This window comes from Tyto alba, unplaced genomic scaffold (genome assembly GCF_018691265.1).
Source record: "Tyto alba isolate M040663 unplaced genomic scaffold, T.alba_DEE_v4.0 Super-Scaffold_26, whole genome shotgun sequence".
In the NCBI taxonomy this organism is placed as follows: Eukaryota; Metazoa; Chordata; class Aves; order Strigiformes; family Tytonidae; genus Tyto; species Tyto alba.
In genome coordinates, this window is record NW_024881300.1 from 187,469 (window position 1) to 209,112 (window position 21,644).

At 48.8% G+C, this 21,644-nt stretch overlaps 1 protein-coding gene and 1 pseudogene across 1 annotated transcript; both read right to left on the minus strand.

Moving 5' to 3' along the window:
• Window positions 1–206: 206 nt before the first annotated feature.
• On the minus strand, window positions 207–5,092 carry LOC122153868 (arginine/serine-rich protein 1-like). The gene is made up of 4 exons (XM_042797318.1): window positions 4,846–5,092; window positions 4,695–4,752; window positions 479–697; window positions 207–240 (listed from the first exon to the last, which is right to left on the minus strand). The coding sequence occupies exons 1-4, from the start codon at window positions 5,090–5,092 to the stop codon at window positions 207–209; spliced, it is 558 nt and encodes a 185-aa protein (XP_042653252.1).
• A 94-nt stretch (window positions 5,093–5,186) lies between these two features.
• LOC122153869 lies at window positions 5,187–11,074 on the minus strand (annotated as a pseudogene).
• Between the last annotated feature and the right edge of the window lie 10,570 nt (window positions 11,075–21,644).

A 21,644-nucleotide genomic window follows, 5' to 3' on the forward strand; every position in this document is an offset into this window, starting at 1 on the left:
TCTGGAGTTTAGTGCAAAGGGGCTTGTGGGTGCAGCATGTGTATGATTTCCTACAAGTTAGGTTTTATGTCAGCTTGGATAATAATCCATAAAGAAGTCAATTAAATGCTTTCTCCTGCTAGTGTCCACCAAGACTGCTAGAGAATCAAGAAGAAGCTCTTCCCTTCAACGCCCACCCACCACCCCACTCCTGAAAAAATACTCGTTCACTGTTCACCCTTAATCCTTCGTCCTTCAAAGCTGTGTGGCAGCAATGTTATGATGAAGTCATAAAAAGCTTACTTTGGAGCTGAAGGAGGAAAAAAACCATAGAGGCCTTTCAAGACTCATTACAAAGATTGAGAAACCTTAAAACATGGAGAAGGAATATACTTGCTGTATCCTGAGTTTGTCAGCCACCTTCTGCTCTTTCTTCACCAAAGACGCCAATTTTCTTAGGTTTATGCCTTTCATAACTATCGCCTCTTTTTATTTTTACCTTGACCCTTGGTCATAACCACGTGGCCTTGACCTAGAACGATGGTTGTGCCTCCTCCCTTTGCCTCTTCCTGGGTACGGTGGCGATCGCGAGTAGGAACGAGAACGGGAACGACGAAATGATCGAGAGTAGGAGCGAGTGCGGGAAGAACCCGATCTTGCCTCGGAGTAGCTATACAAACTTCTACTGTAAGATGAAGCACTGCAGGGAAACTTGGACCTTAAGGAAAACACAACACAGTAAAAATAAATGAAATTAACTCAAAAGAGTAACTCTCCCCAGATTTTTCCCTCCCAAATTTGGTTTGGCTTTTTTCCCTCTCCATATGCTCATGTCAAAGCTTCTTTCAGATGCTGACATAATGCTACTTCACACGGAAGAATTTGGCAACACGCAAAGGTTTCCACTTGCAAGACAGAACTGCTGCTTTGTTAGTGTGAAAATAAACAGGAAGGGTACATCTATTTCCACTTACTTCTATCACATGAACTACCAGAGCTATTGATTGATTTAAGGGGGTGTTACTGGCTTCTACTGCTACGTGTACATTTTCACTACTCCGCAACCACCTGCGGTGCAAATCATTTTTGTTAGAGTAAGATGCAGAAAGAGCAAGTTTTAATGGCTACAGCACAGTATCAAATATCAAGAAAACACAATTTCACCTGAAGACAGTAAAGCTCCATTTTACAGTGCCAGCTTAGTCTGTTTAACTTCCCTACTTATTTATTTGGCAACTTGTACAGGATGCAAAGTACTTGTGCTGCAATCTTACATACAGGACTTCTAGACAGATGCCCTAGCAAATTTTTGCACGTAGCTCTAGCTCTAACCAAGGATAGTGCCCGCATTTCAGGAAAAGGCATATCCAAAAGCTGTTAAACTCAGCGTCTAGTAATATGCCATTAGGCCATTATTCAAGGAAAGATACTGACAGCAGTACTAAGAGAGAGCTATTCAGACTCCTGCCTAAGTGAATTCTGGGGATAAAAAACATCAGCTACCCTGAGTTTCTTCTTCACAAGTTTTGTTATTTTTTAAAGAGCCATTTCACATTATTCCACATATGTTCATGAGCATCATGCCTCCTCTCAAAGTCCTCTACCAATTTAAGATTTCTCTACAAACCAGTCTGACCTTTCAGTTCCTAAGAAAAAAATTAAAGTGTCAACAAATTACTAGTGAAAGCCACCAGCTGGCAGTCCAGGTTAAAATCTCTCCATGTATCCACATGAGATAAACAAAAGTGGAAATGAAGACAATTTCTCTCCCATATCTCCTCCGAAGTGCTTTGTGGTAATGGTTACAATCAGAGCAGGGAGACACACAAAATCCAGCAGCTGCACCTATTCAGTTTCTGGCCTCCTCACGGCTGTCAGGAGGTGAAGGACGTCACTGCAGAGAAGCTTTACCGAAAGACACACCTGCTCTGGAAGAATTGCTGCCAAATTATCGCTGTCGGTCAACTGTAATCTCTACCATATTGGAGCTACTAACCTACGTATGGAACCCCTATCACTGCTAATCCCTTGAATCATCCAGTCCACCTAACGAGAGAGAGGTGGAGTGGAATCTCCTCCTGATTCTTCTAGCCAATCTGCTGCTCCATTGCAGACAGGGAAGGCAGTTACCTGGAAAATGAACGCCTATGCTCCTTCTGAATCTTTTTATATTCCATCAGTTCCTTGGCAGAATGATTTGTAAACTCATTGAGTTTGGACTTTTGCTTTTCCCTGTTAAAAGAAGTTTCACCTTTATTCCAATTCTAATTTGACCTTTTTTTACCAAAAGACACCAAGAAACAAAACATGGCCAATATGAGAAAATGCATACTGCATGCAAATGCAAAAGGTGGACATCCTATGTAAGCAAAAGCAGTTTAGAATTCCTACAAGGCTTAGGGAAAGTTTTAGAATTACATTTGTCTTGTTTTAGTTTTGTACATTTGCCATCTGCAACGAGAAAGTATATTGGAAGGAACACGATGCCATTTTTGCTCATGTCAGACGCAGTGTAACTGCAGTGCGATACGCTATCAAAATATAAACACGAAAACCAGCAGAACTTTATTGAGCCAAATGCCTACTCCACTTTAAGTCTCTGTTGTTCTCTGGAAAACTCCTCCCTAGGGAAGGGAGGCTGAGAGCAGCCTGACTGGTGTCAGAAATCCCAGCAGGACCAGGGCAGTGACCGTCCCCCTGCACTCGGCCCCGTTGAGGCTGCACCTCCAATACTGGGTTCAGCTTTGGGCCCCTCACTGCCAGAAAGACATCGAGGTGCTGGAGCGTGTCCAGAGAAGGGCAATGAAGATGTGAAGGCTCTAGAGAACAAGTCTTGTGAGGAGTGGCTGAGGGAACTGGGGGTTGTTTAGCCTGGAGGAAAGGAGGCCGAGGGGAGACCTCCTCACCCTCTACAACTACCTGAAAGGAGGTTGCAGCGAGATGAGTGTCAGTGTCTTTTCCCAGTTAACAAGGGATAGGACAAGAGGAAATGGCCTCAAGTTGCTCCAGGGGAGATTTGGATTGATATTAAGAAAAATTTCTTCAACGAAAGGGTTGTTGAGCATTAGGAGCAGGCTGCCCAGGGGAGTGGTGGAGTCACCATCCCTGGAGATATTTAAGAGACGTGTAGATGTGGTGCTTGGGGATGTGGTTTAGTGGTGGGCTTGGCAGTGTTGGGCTAACGGTTGGACTTGATGATCTTAAAGGCCTTTTCCAATCTCAGTGATTCTGTGATTCTGTAAAGGAGGTGCTCGTGTCGTTGGGGTGGGATTTGAACGAGCCGCTGGTGCTGCTGTTGGCACCCAAGCTGATGACATGTTTACAGGGGCTGGGGGATATCCTGGAGGGGGGACAGTGCACTCAGCAGGTGGGGGCTGACCAGGTGTGTAATGAGGAGGAAATGGTGGTGGTGGTGGTACCCGCGGTGGGAGAGGAGGTGCAGTGGGGTGGTGGAGGGTGCAAGGGAGGTGTAGGCACAGGCACAAAGACCGGTGTTGGTGCTGGTACTGTTGGGGTCTGAGTCCTTTGGCTATGTTCCCTGTGTGGCGTCCTCAGTCTGGACTTCTAAAGAAACCCCGAAACACGTATCACTGTTTGTTACACTCTGCTCTGATTTGAAAGAGTGAAGGAACGAAGCAGGAGCACGGTGGCAAGCACTTCTTGTTCTCACCTTGAGCACTTTCCCTCCCTGCTTTCCGTTCATTTGAGACTACACTCACTTCTCAATCCTCATACTTCCTTCCACGCCCTCAGCCCCAGCAGCTCCCTCAGTCTTCTCTCCGTATACTCAGCTTTGCAACTGTGGATGGAGTCTGCCTGTGCTTAAAAGAGACTCCCATCTCCCACGAGCCAAGTGCCCACTGCTCCTCTGCCACTCCTTGATACACTTAATACTTCACACTTCTGATCTTCACCGTACTGCACAGGGATTAACTCATCTGCTCTCAGACTTCTAACCTCTTCCACACGTTCCCTGTGTTGTTGACTCGTGATGATGTATTTGGCCTGTTCTTGTCCCTGACTTTTTATTTTCTTTCTTACTGAATTTGAGGTCTTAGACAATCTGTGGGATGGATCCTGGTTTTTGTTCTGACTGATCTTTACAATTTTATAAACACAGTGCACCCTTACAATCTCTCTACAACAAATACATACCAAAAGGAAGGAATAACTTGGCATTGCAATAATGGATAAACAGAATCCTCTCTCTCCAGGTGAAACAGTTTGGCTATTTGAGATGACTAAACTGAAGACAGTCAAAATTGTCATAAAATAACAGCACTTGCCTCCTCCAATAATTTGCTCTGTCAATATTAACTAGATTGCTAAAAAAATGTATTGGGGGCTGATTTCTATTGGGAAATCAATTTCTTCAGCCCTATTCAGCCAGCAATCAAAAGGCTGGCTTTCCATCCGATCTTTTAATTTTATTTAATTTTGATATGTAATTATGGTTTCCTCAAAAAGAGTTAATTTTTCAGAGTCTTCTCTGAGTCACGCACTGGAGTTTTGTTTTAAATAACCTTAATGCAAGCACAGAACCCCTTTGTTAGGCCAAATGAAGCCATTTAAAAATTAATTGCCATTTGTATTCTCCACAACTATCTGTGCATACTTATTTCATGATAATGCAGCTGTTTTATAACTTACGCGTTACCGCCTCGTTTAACAGGTTACAATATGTATAATATGTTTCATTTCTGTAGAATACTTACATTTCCCAGCTTGGACTGGCACCTGCTGAGCGAATTCCACCGGCTCTCATTGGATGAACTTTTGGCGTGGGGAGAGGAAAAAGAAAAAAATCCCATTCACTTTATCTGAAGACAATTTTTTAGAAGAAATTCTAAAGTTGCAGTTACTTACCAGCTGTGGGTATTGATTGTCCTTGGGGGCCCAGAAGACTTGGTAATGCTGGCTGCTTGAGAACAGGAACCTGATAGCCCTGGTGAATAAATGCAAACAGTTGGAAAATAAGCTCCACCAAAGAATGAGAATCAACGCATATGTTGAAAGAAAACTTATGTTCTCTTCCAACAAAGTGCTGATTGTCAGAGGAAGATTTAGCAAGTTCAGAGGCCGTCACCAGAGCAGCAGGAGGTGTTGGAGCCATGAGCGCGGTGGAGGTGGTGGCGGCTGCTGCTGCTGTTGCTGCTGAATCTGCTTACGGAGCCTTTTTGTGTAGCCAGTTCCATTTTTGAAGTTGTTCACAGCCTGAAGGCAGAAAAACATTTACAAGATGGTATTAGGAACCTCCAGGAGATATACAGACAAAAGCCTCCACAGAGTAAAATGACTCCTGTGTTCCCATAAATACTATCAATCCTAAAATAAGCCAACATACAGATATAGTCAGATTAGACATAAGGCAGAAACTCTTCCCTGTGCGGGGGGGAGGCGCTGGCCCAGGGTGCCCAGAGGAGCTGTGGCTGCCCCCTCCCTGGAAGGGTTCAAGGCCAGGTTGGACAGGGCTGGTGGAAGGGGTTGGGACTGGATGATCTTTAAAGGTCTCTTCCAGCCCAAAGCGTTCTGTGCTGTATGAACACATCACATTAAACACTGATACTAATGACTGGTAACTCAGAGTATCTGTATTTAAAGTACTTCAGTGTTAACACCAAACTGAGGCAATCATGTTAAACAAAAATGTGACCTGAATTTGCCAGATTGTCTCTAAAGAGTTGTATGCTTCTGTAACAACAGATAATGTACTTGAGAAATAAATCTAGTTTTATTAAGTCAACCTTGCTTAAGGAGATGTAAATTAGTATCTTCTTCCCTTTCAGATTTTTACAAACAGACTTTTCTTACAAACAATTGATGTAAAAATCTTCCTGTTACCTGGCGTAGGCACTTGTTGGCAATTAAAGAATCAGGAGAAACATCTGTCTGGTGACATGTTGGGCATGTATGTTCCTCAGATTCCAGTAATGCTGTTCTAATACCTGTGAATAATTAGAATCATCAGAATAGTTCATGGGCAAACTAAGGAAATTTTGTTGGTTCTAATCGATTATAAAACACAGAAATGATTGATGGTGAATATGGTCTTGAATTGAGAGCCTGAATCTATAAATGTTCAGTAGTGTAAAAAATTGATAGTGCGCAGCAAAACACTATGCAGTTTTGACAGCTCACTCTTGTAATATTTGAAGATATAGAGTAGGCTGTGTCTTGATGTTCTGACTAGTCTTTTTTCCACTATCTAGTACAGTGCGAAGTCACCAACCTCAGGGTTAATGAGTAAAGTGCATCTCAGTCATTAGTATGTTCAAGTCCTGAAGGCTTTAACCAGCTCTCCCATGGAGGAGAATGTGGATCACATGCTTAACTAGCCATTTGTTGCAGATCACAGGAAGTCACCCGAGGTGGCCATAGAGTTTTGCATGAGAGAAAAGGCTGTGGACAAGCTAAATGCATTTGATATCCAATACTGTAATCACCTGCACAAAGCACTCCTCTCATACTTGTCCTCTGCAAGTAAAGAGGGTTGAACTAGATGCATAAAAAAGAAAGCTTTCTGCTTCTTTTTTGTCTTCATTTCTATGAGCAGGGTCCTTCCCCAATTCAGGGTATAGTTACGTATTAAATAGAGCTGTTAGCAAAGTTAATTTTGTTATCTCCTTTTTCTGCTTTCAGAAGATCAGATGTGGTGCTTTGAGCTAACAAACATGGGAGGAACACTTACATTCATCACAATAACTGTTTCCACAGCAGGGAATAACAGCGGCGTCAGTCAAGATATCTCTACAAATGAGACATATCAACTCCTCTGGAAGAGGATCACCGTCTGAGGAGGAAGAGGATGGCTCCTCTGGTAAGAAGGGAGGCTTCTCCTTCTTTCCTCTAGCATAAGCTTCCCTGGAGGGTGGGTGGGGAAGGAAAAAGAAAAAAGTTAAAGATGGATAAAGGAAAACTTCTCCAAGCTTTGGCTTTTATGAAAGGAGGATGATCGATGGAATTCTCACTCCACATTAGCCTTCACAACCACAGGCATTTAGTTTAAACTACTCTTCTAGAGTCACAACACTGGAAGAGGGAGGGGGGGAACAACCTTCCTTCTGCAGAACTTTCCCATTTGTTGGATCATCTAAGAAATTAGCTCAGACTGGAAAAATCATTTTTGACAGCTAGAAATCAGGTGACATGAATCCCACCTCTCCTTTGCCAGAGGGTGAATGTAAATTGCAGGCTCGGGGTAAAGTTAGTCTCTGAGTAATTATGTTTTATAAATGGAAGTCATGTGTCACAGCTTCTATGAAAGGAGATCCATGACAGAAAATCAGAAGTGCTTCCAAGTGCATTTTAAAACAGCCACTCTTGTCAGCACACAGGAGTATTCTCTTCATTTATAGCAACAGGAAATTGTCAGTCTGTTTCACACGTGGGCTTTGGTAAAAGCCAGAGGGGAAGGACATCTCAGTCCAACAGCTCTATGGTAAATTTTTCAAAAAGCTTTTGAAACGTAAACCAGAAGCAAAAGGAGCTTTCAAAGGGAACGACTCCACTGTAAACACTACTGAAATGCTTTGTAGAAGTACAGGTTCTGAGCATACCAGCAGCTTAACCAATTTCCAGGGACACAAACAGCAGGAGCGCCCTGTTTTAATATTAGAAAGTGTCACAGATTCAAGGTTAAGATCCGATGACAGTGCTTCCTCCCCCGTAATTACAGACGATGGCCAACTTGGTTGCACTGTCACTCAGGCATTTACACACGGCTTCTCTCGTTCACTTTTTGGTCAGTCCCAGTAATTCCATACTTACGCATTAATAGTTGGTATCACATATTTTCCTGTCTTGGTCAGCATAGCACCCTTCGTATTGGGATCTTTCACCTCCACCATGAAACTCCTTGGAATTCCTGTGCTCTTTTTAATTCTGGGAACAGACTCAAATTTTTTGTCCTGATAAGAAAAGAGATACTGGACATATCTCATCTTAAGACCCACACTTACAATGACATTTCATTGATTATTTTGAGCAGCAAAAGCCTCTAATCCTCCCCTTTAACTTAGCCTAAGGGTTGCTTGATGAATATAGCCAGGATGCTCCAAAGGCTTGAGCAGTGTTTTGAACTTTCTAACAGAAAAATTCCAGCAATATTGAAATATATAAAGATATGCATTCAAGTTCACAGCGGAAGATCTGTGGGCACATGTAATGTCTATGACGTAGAAAAAAAGAAAATTTCATGTTGAGAATTCCATCTTTCCCTTGGATTTTGAAGGGCTTTGCACCATTGCCTATATAACCTCTGTATTTCACCCCAAGAGGAACAATTCTCAAGATGAATATTCATGTATTTGTCACATAACTGCCAAGGCACAACAATTAAAAACAAAGTAACACCAGAAGTCCCCCACAATCTTACCCCATTTGTTGGGCAGTTCTTTATATAGTGGCCAGGATTTCCGCAACGAAAACAAGTATATGATGGTGAGGTAGACCCAAGGATTTCTTCATGTAACTAAAATTTTTTGGGGAAAAAAAAGAAAAAGGTATGCATGTGTCACTCTTGTTCAAACAAACATCTCTACAATTTTTCCATAGCCTTTAGAGAACAGATTTTACATTGTCAACACTTACTTGATTGGATCATACTGTCGGCAAGACTGTATCATCACAGCTTTTATCTTGTCTTCTTCGGAAGCGTTGGCTTCAGCCAGATTGGCATGTCTGTTTAACAGGCAGTTATTTGACACACACATTAGGAACACATCTAAGCCCGCACAGCTGAAGACAACACCACTCAGCTAATCCTGTAAGAGCAGCACCAGCCCTAGCTGAGGTTGCATGAAAACAGCTGCTTATATAAAATATAGTTCTCCTGAAGGTGTTCTGGGGAGTCCTTACTGCCATGACGGGGTGTTTATGTGCCTCTTAACCTACTTGAAAAGAGCATTCTTGGGCACTCAAAACCTTAGGCTCTGTTTGTACCTTACATAAAGTCTTGCGTAAGCAGTCCAATTTTCTTCCAAGTGGATTGAAGTTATGTGTAGAAAAAAAATTATTATCCAGTAGTTTTAAACTGATTCTCAAGCTCCAGACTATTTGAAGGGGAAGGTCTTCACTGTACATTTAGTTGAGAGAGTTCTATGCAAGTATCATTATTTACATTTTCCAGCATTAAAGGGACACACAACTTAAGAGTTGGGGAAGATGTTGCTTGCTGAAATTTGGCTTCAGACACAGAAGCTTTAAAAGGAATCAAGCTTCTTATAATGCCTCAGGAAAAATTCTTTTTGGTAGAAATTTGACCGTCACGTGCTGTCGGCAGCCAAACGGCACGTCCCCTGCCTACTAACTTCTTCATATGAAGGGATTTAACTACAGTCAGCACAACCTGCAGTTCTTCTCCAGTTGACTGTGTCTTTTTAACATGCAAATTGTAACAGAAACCTTACACAGAACGAGATCGTCACATTGTTGAAGCCAGCTGATTATTTTTTCAGTAGTGTTTGTTCAAATGTTTTTATTACACACTAGTGCAGACACAAGCAGGGCCTAAGGGAGCGACTGTAAATGATTTGGACCTTCAGGAACCTGTCACTCAGATCAACCACTGGTGTGTCTGTTTTTATATGCATTCATCCACAAAAGTAACCAGCTAGTTTCAACGGTTCATTAAATGGCCGTTTCATAGACACAGTTTTTTCTCATCTGTAACATAATCCAGGTTGACATCCATGAAATAACTTTCATTAACATTTACAGAAAACTTTACAGATACTCGACTGATTTGTTTGAACCCAAACCATTTACAAAACACGTCCCAAAATGACTAAGCATTACTAGGAATAGACCAAAATTCAAATAAAGCATTTCATACATAGTAATAATAATGCAGAAAACTTTTTTGCAACACGTTGCCTCCACTGCTAAACCAGTCCTGCACTGAAGAGGTTAGAATAAGTAACAGTTTTGAGCTGCTTTATGCCATGTTCCTGCATTTTTCTGAAACACTTAAATTTTCTCGAAAGCTTCAATGCGTACACCACTTTGACAGCATTTCACATTTTAGAGTAAAACTTCACATGAGTTTACAGAACCAAGGGTACGTTTAGGGACAGCACTAATGGAGACCAATTTCTTTTGGTGGCTACCTTCCAAACTAATTGGGTGTGTTTGTTTGTTTGTTTGTTTGTTTGTTTTTTGTCTTCCCAAATATACACAATTTAATTCTGCATTGGGAGGGAGAGGAGATTTCTCTTTCTTGGTAATGAACTCCAGCCTTTATTTTCAGAAGAAAGAACTAGCTCCTCTGCACTGGGCCCTACCTTCTCTAATCCTTGTCACTTTAAAGACTAGTATTTTCCCTGGCTAGCACTCCTCCTTTTCACACAGTGCAATCACTAGTGCTTTCCCAGACAAAGTTACACAGCGTTGAGCAAATAATGCAAGCAGTTCCATAGCAAAACATGGCTTTACAACAGCTTCGGAAAGTCACATCTGCTAATATGCCACACGTACACGTGGTATGTTCCTACAAACAATTAGGTACATTTACACAATTTCCACAGCCTGCATTCAAACAAATCAGATTGTGTTGTCCACTGTCTACATGAAACTGTGCAGCGTTCCACAAATGGATCTATACAGTGACTAGAAATTAGAAAATAGCCATGCAGTTGTGCATGGTACAGGAACGCTTCTCTTTTGGCTGTTCACAACTTACAGCAAATTAAATTATTCTGTGAAAATTCTGTTAGTTTCCAGTGCAAAATTAAGGAAAAATCTGAGAAACAGCAAAACAGCTTCTGAAGTGTTGTGTTCTGAAGGTAATACTGCAACAGTACGTTGTGGCTGAGAAGTTACTCCCCTTCTATCTTCCCAAACTGGGAACTAATCTTTACAAGACAGTAACAAAATATGCACACATTTTAAAGTTAAAACAAGTACTGTAAATTATTAAAAATTAAGTTTTGTTCACATTACAACAGTTATCCAGCTACAGATCACAGTATAAGATTTAAAAATACAAAGCAAACACTTGTTATTTTTTAAGTATTTGACAAGAATATACCTTAATAAGCTGCGCCAGAGAAATTGATGCAGAAGACTCATCAATCTGTTCGCAAAAAATCAAGCACATATTCAAGTTCTACCATCAAAATATTGCAATAGTTAACCTCTACTGTATCCTGAAAGTCTGAACTATATCCTCCGAGTGCCACTGAAAAAGGCATTTCCAACCTAGTGTGAATGGTATTTGTTCAAAACAAAATCCAAACCTATGACAGCTTAAGAGTGCCTGTGTGGTTAATGAGAAGGAAACAAAACAACCAAACCCACTTGAGATCAACTTACTGCTCCAGAATATCTCAGAGAGGGACCCTTGTCAGATGCTCACAAGTGCTTAAAAGTTGAAGGGGGAAGCTGTCAGTTTTCGGCTAACAGGGAATTTTTAAAAAGTTATGCTTATCTGAGAGGGAAGCATCACTACAGGAAGCTTCTTTTCAGTGTAGTTTGCAAAGTAATCAGTTAATGTCTAATCGCGTATAAATGCACATGGTTATGCTTTTGCGAACAAAGTATAGTTGTCTGTCAAAATGGAGCACGGGCATATGAGCCCTGAAACATGAACTCTGCCCCTCCTGTCAAGGAGCTGAAAAATGCCAAACTCACCACACCCCACAAAACCCAGAGAAAAACACCAATCTGAACCATCAGCCGTAAATGTAACCCACTACTTTGTCTAGAAAAAAACAAACTGCTCAAATTAGTGAAACAAAAGTTTTTACCATGACAAAGTGGACGATAAAAACTGAGAAAACTGGTTACTTGTATTATCTGAAACCACAGGACATAGTATCCAAATTAGTTTGGGAAGGGTGAGATTTTAATACTATTCTCCCTGTTGTCAGACCAAACCCAATTTTTAATGATGATGAAAACATGGATTCAGAGCACAGTCCTGTGGTTTTCTTCTCCACTGCGACCACACTCCTCCCTCCCAGCCACCTGTGGGAGCAGCTCGCAGGAATGAAGTCCCCAGGCCGCAGGTCAGTAATGGACTGCAGGGTTTATTGAGAACTAATACTGAAGTGCAGGCTTTCCACAAGGAATGGGGAACTCCTGTCTTTTTCCTTTTCCGGTCTATTGAATTCTATCATGCCACAGGCAGCAGTTAAGCCTACACTAGTAAAACATTCTCAGAAAGACCCTCGAACCAGTGCCTGTTATGTCTTCAGTTGTTCAAAAACATAGACTAAAATTTCACAATGTAACACGAACAGCTCCCACAGACCCCACTTCAGGGATGCCCCCCGAGCCCATGCAGCTCCTGGGGACGCTCTCCAGCCCCCGCTGTGCTCTCCGTCCTGGCGCAGAGGAGAAGCACTTGCCCGGGAGTGAAGCCAGTGAGGAGTCAGGACGGGGCCCCCCGTCCCCCCTGGGGGTCCCCTCTCCTCGGCCCCAGGCAGCACCTTCCCCCCCTCCAAACTGGCCGCAGGCACGGCAGTGACAGAGGATTTGTGGCCTCCTCACTGGCATGAGCGAGCCTGGGCCTCAGCTTCCTCCTGCGTGGGCTGCTGCAAGGGCAGCTGGGGCCTCCCCCCGGGGAGCTCCCTATCCAGGCTAAATAATATTAATGAGCTGCGGGGGCATCCCAGGGCTGGTTTTGCCCAGAGCAGCCCCCAGCAGGGTGCAGGCACAGGGTGGGTGTCACCTGGGCTGTGGCTGAGCGAAGGCTGAGGGCGGCCATGGAGCGAGGGGGCCGGGGGGACCAGGACCCCATTGCCCGTGGAGGGGCTCACAGCTGGTCCCGGTCCCGGCCCCTGCGTGTGTGATGTCGTTAGGAGGTGATGCCATAATGGGGCACGTTCCAACCCCCCCGGCAGACAGGGTTGCAGAGCTTCAGTGTTCCGGCCATGCCGCCACCGGTCCCTGCCGGCACGCTGCTCTCCGTCCCAGGGCTGCCGGTGTCCTCCCAGCCCGCCCAGCTCCACCCCGTCACCTCCCAGCTGCCACAGGCCAGCGTCTGGCAGGGGGGTGCCAGGGCCCATGGGGGCCCTGGGGCAGCTCCCCCCCGGGGTGCTGCTTCCCCCCGGGGTGCAGCTCCCCCCTGGCGTGCAGCTCCCCACCATTGTACAGCTCCCCTCCGTGGTGCAGCTCCCCCCCGGGGTGCAGCTCCCCCTTGGGGTGCCACTTCCCCCCGTGGTGCAGCTCCCCCCCGGGGTGCAGCTCCCCCCTGGGGTGCAGATCCCCCCTGGGGTGCAGTTCTCCCCTGTGGCTGCTCCCTGTCCCCCCTGCCTACAGCTGGGAACAGCAGCTGGTGCTGGGGATGCTGTTGCCCCACCAGCCGATGGGGCTGGGGCCAGGGGCTGTGCTCCAGGGGGGGCCCCTGTACCCCACGGGCTCCTGCCTGTGGCACGTCCCTGCCACCCCGGCCCCCGACACCCTGCCACCCCACAACTCAGCATTGGGTGCAGGGCCCCCCTGTGCCCCACACCCTCCCTGGCAGCGCCCAGAAGCCATCAGAGGCCTCCAACAAGGATGTGGTGGCCACTGAGGACAGCGTCCCTGCTGTCACCCCCCACCCCCCCGCCCTTGCTCTGCCGACCAGCGGAACCACCACACAGCCCAAGGGTGAGTTTAGGGGGTGGCAGAGCCGCAGGTGGGCGGCCAAGCCGAGGAGAGCTTGCATCACCAGGGGCTGGTTGTCTTTGCTTGCTTTTTCAGCAGTGGTGACCACTCCAGCACCCCCCGGGAAGCACACAGACCTGCCCGAGCAGGGGCCAGCCGCCTTCGCTGAGGCCGTTCCTGAGCAGGCAGAGGACACCACCGCCTGGCTCCACACCGAGGACAGTGAGGACACTGTCCCCGATGGCCCGACAGCCCCAGCTTGGCCGCCTTCCTCCGAGAGCTGCCCGACCTCTCGGACCATGTGGCAGAGGGCAGCTGCCCCAAGGAGCAGACAGCGGTGGCGGAGGCTGGGGGGCAGCGAGGACACCGGCCCCGATGACCCTGGCTTGGCTGCCTTCCTCAGTGAGCTCCCCGACCTCTCCGAGTACGTGGGGGCAGGCGGCTGCCCCAAGGAGCAACGGGTGGTGGCGGGGCTGAGGGACAGCGAGGACACCGTCCCCCGATGTCCTTGATTTCCCCTACAGCCTGGCCAGCTCCGCCTTCCTCAATGAGCTCCCGGACCTCTCCATGTACATGGTGGATGGCAACGGCCCCTGGGACCAAGCGGTGGTGGCACAGCCAGGGGACAGCACTGGACAACCGCTTGACCACCAATGTCCCCCGCTTGACTGTCGATGTCCCTTGATGAGCTTCCCCACCTCTCCGAGTATGTGGGAGGGGGCAGCTGCCCCAAGGAGCGAGCGGTGGTGGCGGGGCTGGGGATGGTGAGGACACTGTCCCCAGTGTCCCCAACCTGACCACCTCCCTCAACGAGCTCCCCCACCTCTCGGAGCACAGGGCAGAGGGCGGCTGCAAGGAGCAGGCGGCGACAGTGGAGATGGTGGCCGGCGAGAACACCTTCCCCGATGTCCCCCACGGCCTCGCCAGCACCGCCTCCGTCGGCGAAGTCCCCGACTTCTTGGAGGATGGGGTGCAGGACAACGGCCCCAAGGTCGGCCTGGCAGCGGCCATGCTGGGGGACGCCGACCCCTTCTGGGGGGTGGCAGCCTCCCCCTCGCAGGACCCCAAGGGGCAGCAGGGTGGGGGTGGCAGCAGACCTCCCCACCCGGCTGCCCCCGAGCCCCTCGGAGGCTGCTGAGGAGGAGAGCTCCCTGGAGACTTCCGAGGAGACTTCAGAGGCCCGTCCTGCGGAGAGTCCCTGGAAGGATCCCCCGCAGGGTCTTCTGGAGAGTGCCCTGCTGAGCCCCCTGCGCATCCCGCTGCTGAGCCCCCCGGCCAGCCCCCCGGCTGCCCCCCAGTGTCATCCGCCCCTCAGGGCCCCACTGGTGGGGGAGGCGCTGCGGAGGCAGCCCCGGGGGGGTTGGACCCACTTGCCGCACAGGGACAGCGCAGCGGTGGGCAGCAGCAAGCGCAGAGCATCCGACGGCAGCAGCGTGCCCACCAAGCGAGCCAGAGCCCTGAGGGACCCCACGGGGCAGAGTGCCCCACACCCCCCCGGCCGCTTCTGACAGCTGGGCACAGAAGCTGTGGGGCACAACCCGTGGGACATGCGACCCGCACCCGCCTGTTCCAGCCCCAGCCCTCTCCCATCTCTCTCTTTCCTTCTTCAGTCATTAAAGGTGTCCTGGATTGAGTGAGTGGTGGAGTTTTTTGGTGGCAGGGGAGGGGGCTATAGGGGCGGCCCCCTTTGAGAAGCTTCTCGAAGCTCCCTCAGCTCCAAGCCAGTTCCACTTCTGTTTGGGAAATTGAGCCCATCAGCTGCACCTCTGCGATAACGTATTTAAGAAGGGACGTGGTGACGGGCAGTCGGACTTGTGAGGAGGAGTTGCTGCAGCTGCGTGAACACCAAGGTCAGTGGAGGAACGGAGGAAGAAAGGAGGGGGGAGGTGTGCCGGAGCAGAGACCCCCCTGTATCCTGTGGTGAGACGGCAGGGCGGCCCCCCCTGCCAACCATGGAGATCTACGGTGGAGCAGACACTGATTTATGGCCTGTTGCTCCTGCTTAAATGATCAAGGCTCTGTGCTCGGAGAAGGCCGGGGTCTCATGGGAAAAGGCAGCCCCACTGCTGTAATTCAGCGCTGGGAGGATTGCAGCATGCGGGGGAGTCCCACGCCGGAGCAGCTCGGGAAGGGCTGCAGCCGTGGGAGGGAATCCAGTCGGAGAAGTTAGTGACCCATGACGGAGCAGTGTGGGGAACGCTGCGGCCCATGGGAGGGACTCATGTTGGAGAAAGTTTGTGGAAGACTGTCTGCTGTGAGAGGGGGACCACGATGGAGCAGGAGGAACAAGTTCAGGACACTCCCCTCACCGAAGATGAAGGAAGTGGCAGCGCTGACTGCACCCCCCATTCCCTGCCCCTGCGCCACTGGGGGAGGAGGTAGAGATATCGGGAGCAGAGCTGAGCCCGGGAAGAAGGGAGGGGTGGGGGGGAAGGTGTTCTCAAGATGTGGCAGATGCTTCTCACTGTACCTACTCTGTTATGTGTTGTTAGTGTCTGTAATAAATGTATGTTCTTTTTTTTCTTCCCCTAACGAGTCTGCCTTTTGCTCGTGATCATAAAGGGGAATTTTTCCCCATCCCAGTCCTATCTCGAACCCCAAGCCTGGCTCTCTGTCCCTTCTCATTGCCGGAGGGGAAGGGAGAGAGAGCTGCTGCGTTGGGGTTGGCTGCCAACCAGGCCCAAACCACGACAAAAGGGTTGAGGATTGTTTCACAGCGCCCCTGCCAGCGGGCATTCCTGCAGCGGGAGGCGGGGGGGTAACGCAGCCCCTGCCCCACGCGTAGATCTGACCCTCCACCTCGTCACCCCACTGTCTGAGGAACCCCCCCGTGATTGGAGACGGTTAGTGAAAACGTTAATGCCCACACTCAGGGTAAAGGGACTGGAAAGAGCTCTCAGGAGTCTCTCTGCTGCCGTGGAAGCCACAGGCAACCGCACAGCAGATGCCACTTCAGCCCCGCAACAGGAAAATTCTCCTTTCGCTCTGACAGCGGCACAAAATCATCCAGTACTCGCAGTGCTCCCCCTGCCCCAAGGAGGTGCCTGTGCACTGATTCACAGCACGAACCCCGCCCGGCTCCCAGCTCTTCCCTTCGGTGCCGCAGCAGCCCCGACCCCGGGCCGGGGGGGGCGGGGGGGGCGCCCCGGCCGCTCCGGGGGAGGCCGGCCCGGCGCGGGGGGAGCGGCGGGGGCCGGGGCCGGGGCCGGGGCCGGTGAGTGCGTGTGGGCGGCTGCCCGCCGCGGCGGGAAGCGCCGGGGAAAGCGCGGGGAGGCCCGAGGGGAAGGTCTGGGAGCGCGCGAGGGACGAGGCGGCGGCGGCTGCCGGAGGGGCTTCGCCTCTGCCCGCCGCCTCCGCGCCGCTCGGCGTGGCCGGGGCAGAAGGCGGGCCGGCAGCCCGGCGGCGCGGGGGGAGACCCCCGGGGCTCCGCAGGGGAGGCGGCGGCGAGCGGGGCCGGGCCCGGAGCCTGGAGCCGCCGCCGCGGCGGGCGGGGCGCTGGGGCGCACGGAGTGTGCGGCGCGGCCTCTGCGGCTGCTCCGGAGCCGGTCCGGCCGGCTGGGCCCGGGCGCTGCCCCGGCCTCGGGAGGGATGGCCCGGGGCTGGGTGGGCAGCGCTGGCGGAACGGCCCGGCGGCGGGGGGCTGCCCCCCGGAACGGGAGGGGGGGTGCCGTGTTCATCCCCCCCCCCAAACGGGAGAGGAGGTGCTGTGTGCATCCCCCCCCCCAAACGGGAGGGGAGGTGCCGTGTTCATCCCCCCCCCAAAACGGGAGGGGAGGTGCTGTGTTCATCCCCCCCCCCAAACGGGAGAGGAGGTGCTGTGTTCATCCCCCCCCCAAAACGGGAGAGGAGGTGCTGTGTTTATCCCCCCCCCAAAACGGGAGAGGAGGTGCCGTGTTCATCCCCCCCCCCCCAAATGGGAGAGGAGGTGCTGTGTTCATCCCCCCCAAAACGGGAGAGGAGGTGCTGTGTTTATCCCCCCCCAAAACAAGAGGAGGTGCTGTGTTCATCCCTCCCCCCAAATGGAGAGGAGGTGCTGTGTTCATCCGCCTCCCCAAACGGGAGAGGAGGTGCTGTGTTCATCCCCCCCGCCAAAACGGGAGAGGAGGTGCCGTGTTCATCCCCCCACCAGAATGGGAGAGGTGCCCACGTGTTCATCCCCCCCCAAAATAGGAGAGGTGTCCCCGTGTTGTCCCCCCCCCCACACCCTAGAAATGGGAGAGGTGCCCCTGTGTTCATCCCCCCCCAAAAGGGGAGAGGTGCCCCGTGTCCCCCCAAAAGGGGAGAGGTGCCCTGTGTTCCCCCAAAATGGGAGAGGTGCCGGGCTCCCCCGGAGGTGCCAGTGCAGGGCCGTGCGCCCGCGTCCAAGGGGCAACTTTTGGGGGAAGGAAGAGCAGCGGTGCGGCTGCCGGGCTCCCGCAGGAGTGGCCTGTATTTAATGAAGTGCCTTTGTAAAAGGAAAAAACCCACGTTTATTAGCAGAAGTCTGGCTTTGCCTGTCTGTGCCTGCCGCCTGCCTCCACTGGCTGCATTGAATACGTACCTGCCAGGGCTGTGCCAGGTTTTCCATCGGGCAGGTGGGAACGTTGTGATTCCATGCTCGCTGAAGAGACGGACACGCCGTTGTGGGTAGGTTTAAGTTCACCAAAGAATAAAGGGGGAAAAGTGTGTGGTGTTATCAAAGCTCATTGGTCTAAACCATGGGCATGTTCTTGTCAGGAAGGAAAAGTCTTGAAGAGGTTTGGCTGTTCTTAAAAACTTCTTGCATTAAAATGTTTGTGGACTGAAAAGCTGCAGCGCATAACGGGAAGAGTGAAATGTCTGCAGCACCATACAGCTGAGGCTAGCCAAAAAAGGGAGAGTTTTTGCTGGTCAGAAAGCCCGAGAGGCAGTTACTGGTAGGCACAGGTGAGGTAAGAACACAGACGCTGCATGAGTACGGTAACGTTCCTTTCTGGAAAGTGTCTTTTGGGTCTCAGCCTTCAACCCCTGAGTGCGTTGGTTAGATGAAACTTTTATTCTGCCGTCCCATTTCATTTCTAGGATAATGTTTTGGGAAAGCTAGTCTTTGCACTGCTCCCGAGTTGTTTCAGTACCCCGTATGATGCACTGCTGAGTAGAATTGAGTAACTGTGTGTGTGGTGCACACGTGTGTGGTTCCGCTCATGAGAGCAGAGATACTGTGGCTTCGTGGCTGTAAATAAAAGGGGAAGGTTTGCTGGAAGACCCGTGCGCTGGTGGGAGGCAGTCTAATCAACATCCCCTCGTCCCTTTTAGCCGAAATAGTGGTGGTGCTCTGAACAGCTCTATCTGTACGGGTGTTTTAGCACCAGCTATTAAGTAACTGTGATACGTAAGCGAGCGGTGTGAGGAGAACTGAAATTGGAATGCGTCAGCTATAGGCAGTTACATCTAGAAGTAAAAAACATCTTTTTATATAGTCTGTGTTCACAGCAGCGTATTTAATTCCGGCTCTTAGGTATGTGAAGATCGTTGCTGCATACACATAAGGCGTATCCGTGTTCTCCAGTAAATTCAGATGCCTGTGCGGGCCTAACTGATGATAAATGTGTAACATAAAATGAGTTAAAAATGTGAGACAGGGTATTTCAGACCACTGGTTTATGGTAATTGAAACATGACAGGCACTAAGCAGTGTTTGACTGATGAAGTTTAATTCGGTCTTCAGCATCTTAGACTTGTTACAAGAAAACTTGTGGCAGTAGAAGGCAATTGGGATTCAGGGTTGAGGCACAGTTGTATTGAGTTGGGTGAGATTAAAGCTGCTGAACAGTAGCTGAACCTAAGAACTTGGAACTAATCGTCCCTTTGTTATTTTTAAGTAGATAAAATGCTGTTTTCATGGGACTTTTAAGGTGAGACTTGAAAAGGTGAGTGGTTTGTTTTCTGTGCACTGAAGGTACCATGTCTTTTGGGGGAGGGTAGGGGAGAGAAGCTTTCCCACTGCTTTTCCTGACCAAAATTTCGTTCTCTCTTTCCCAGCTGCCCTGCAGTACTCCTGTCTAGTGGCTGCTGCCCTTTCACCAAGAACTAGTTGCATTTCAGTGATGCTATCTAAAATAATCTGGAATACTTTCAGGATATGATGTGCAAGAAGGAAATAAATGATTATTGAAATAATAGAGAGGTATCTTAAAAGTAATTGATTGGACTCCGTATAATCTCTAAGAGAAATGGAGTGTTACAAAGTGCATGCCTGCCCAACCACCCTTGCCTCAGCAGGCATGGTTGCATTTAACTTGCGAGTGGTCTTGGGAAAGTTTCTTTCTCTCTGGTTTCTAATAGTTTAAAAGAGCTCCTTGCAAGTGAGCTGTGAGTTGCGGTGCACAAATACTTCTAGGAGTTTAGGGATGAATTTTTCTGCAGGCTGGTTCTGTGGTAACGGTGAAATTCTTCAGTGGCACCAAGCTGGTCTCAGCGGTCATTCAAGGCGCTGAGGCCAAAACCGTGGTGCGTCCGTTGCTGGGAATCCAGCCCTGTCGTGAAATGATTCATCCACAGACATTTTCTTGTCTCAGTTGACAGCTATTTGTAAGAGCAGCCGTCTGGCCTAGAAGGTTGATATCTAAGCAGAGGCAGCCTAGAGAGCTAAAAATTTCTTTCCCACCAAACTTAATCTTATTTTTGCCAGACATCTAATATGTACACTAATCATTTGATTTGGCTTGATTTTAATTAATTCTTGCTAAATGTCTGGTGCTAATTGTTCATTCTAAAGGCATTGTGGTATTTTGGAGCTACTGTCAGGAAGTCAGCTATTTTGTTCACAAACCAAGAGGAAAAGTTTGAAGTAAATGTCAGTTTGAAGCAATTTCTAATACTAGTGGGTAATGATACCTAAATGATAGGATAACTTTTGAAATGAGTCAGATTCTCTAGGTATGTAAGTCTGCAGAAGGGGTCTCAGAATGAAATAATGGCATACTTGTCCAGTATACTTTTAATTTTTTCTGTGTGTGTCCTGGGTTTGAGTGAGTGGTGGGGTTTTTTGGTAGCAGGGGAGGGGGCTATAGGGTGGCCCCCTGGAAGAAGCTTCTCGAAGCTCCATAAAGGGTGATTTTTCCCCATGCCAGTCCTATCTCGAGCCCCAAGCCTGGCTCGCTGTCCCTTCTTATTGCCAGAAGAGAAGGGGAGAGAGCGGCTGCGTGGTGTTTGGCCGCCGACCAGGCTCAAACCACGACAGTGTGCTGCTCAGGCAGAATATTGCAGTGAAGGAAAGCTGTTGACCTTTTTTTTCATTGTGCTCTCTGAACCTCGTATTTGAAAGAGAAATGTAAGCTCTTTATTTTAAAGAGGAGTTTTGTTTGCTTACTTCTGAGACTCACTGTTGCTGTCACTCAGCTGACAGGGGGCTGCAGTAGAAAGAGTGCTTGCAACTGAGTAAGAGTGTTCACAGCATTATAGTGTGTTCTGTGATTCGTGCTGGCAAAACGCCTCTGTATTCATTATCTCTGTTTATTTCATATATGCATTTCAGTAGCATAAGCCTTCATTGAGCCTATTTGGAGTGTGTTAAATGTAGATGCATTTTACTGTTTGGTTAAGCAGTGGAAATGTGCAGCTACCCATATCACCAATCATTATCACTCGGCATAGTAATGGTTAATCTTCCTGATTAAGATTATTTTGGTCATAAAGACAAGAGAATGAAAAGGAAACTTTTATTGATGTACTGTTTTGTGTTTGTTCACATCTGCCTTTCTCTTCTTTAAAATCCTACTGCAGACAGCACTCTGACCTTTTAAACTGTGTTTGGCGTATCTTGCTCTACATCAAATTTTTCTTTCAGGTAGGAGACAGAGATTAATGAGAATCTAAATTTAATTTCTCTTCTTATTGCCAGTGGAGAGCTTTGCTAGGTTTGAAGTAAGTTTTCTTTGCGCCAATGGTTGACTTTTCTAGGATAAACCCCCTTTAGGCATGTAAAAAGTGCTCTGATTAAAATATTGGCATTCCCAGACCCCCTAAAACTTGGGCAGGCTGCCAGACCCCACTTATGAGGATGCCCAGTGTCTGCCATGGCAAATGCAGTCAGTGATTGCCAGTGTTTGTTGACTCTA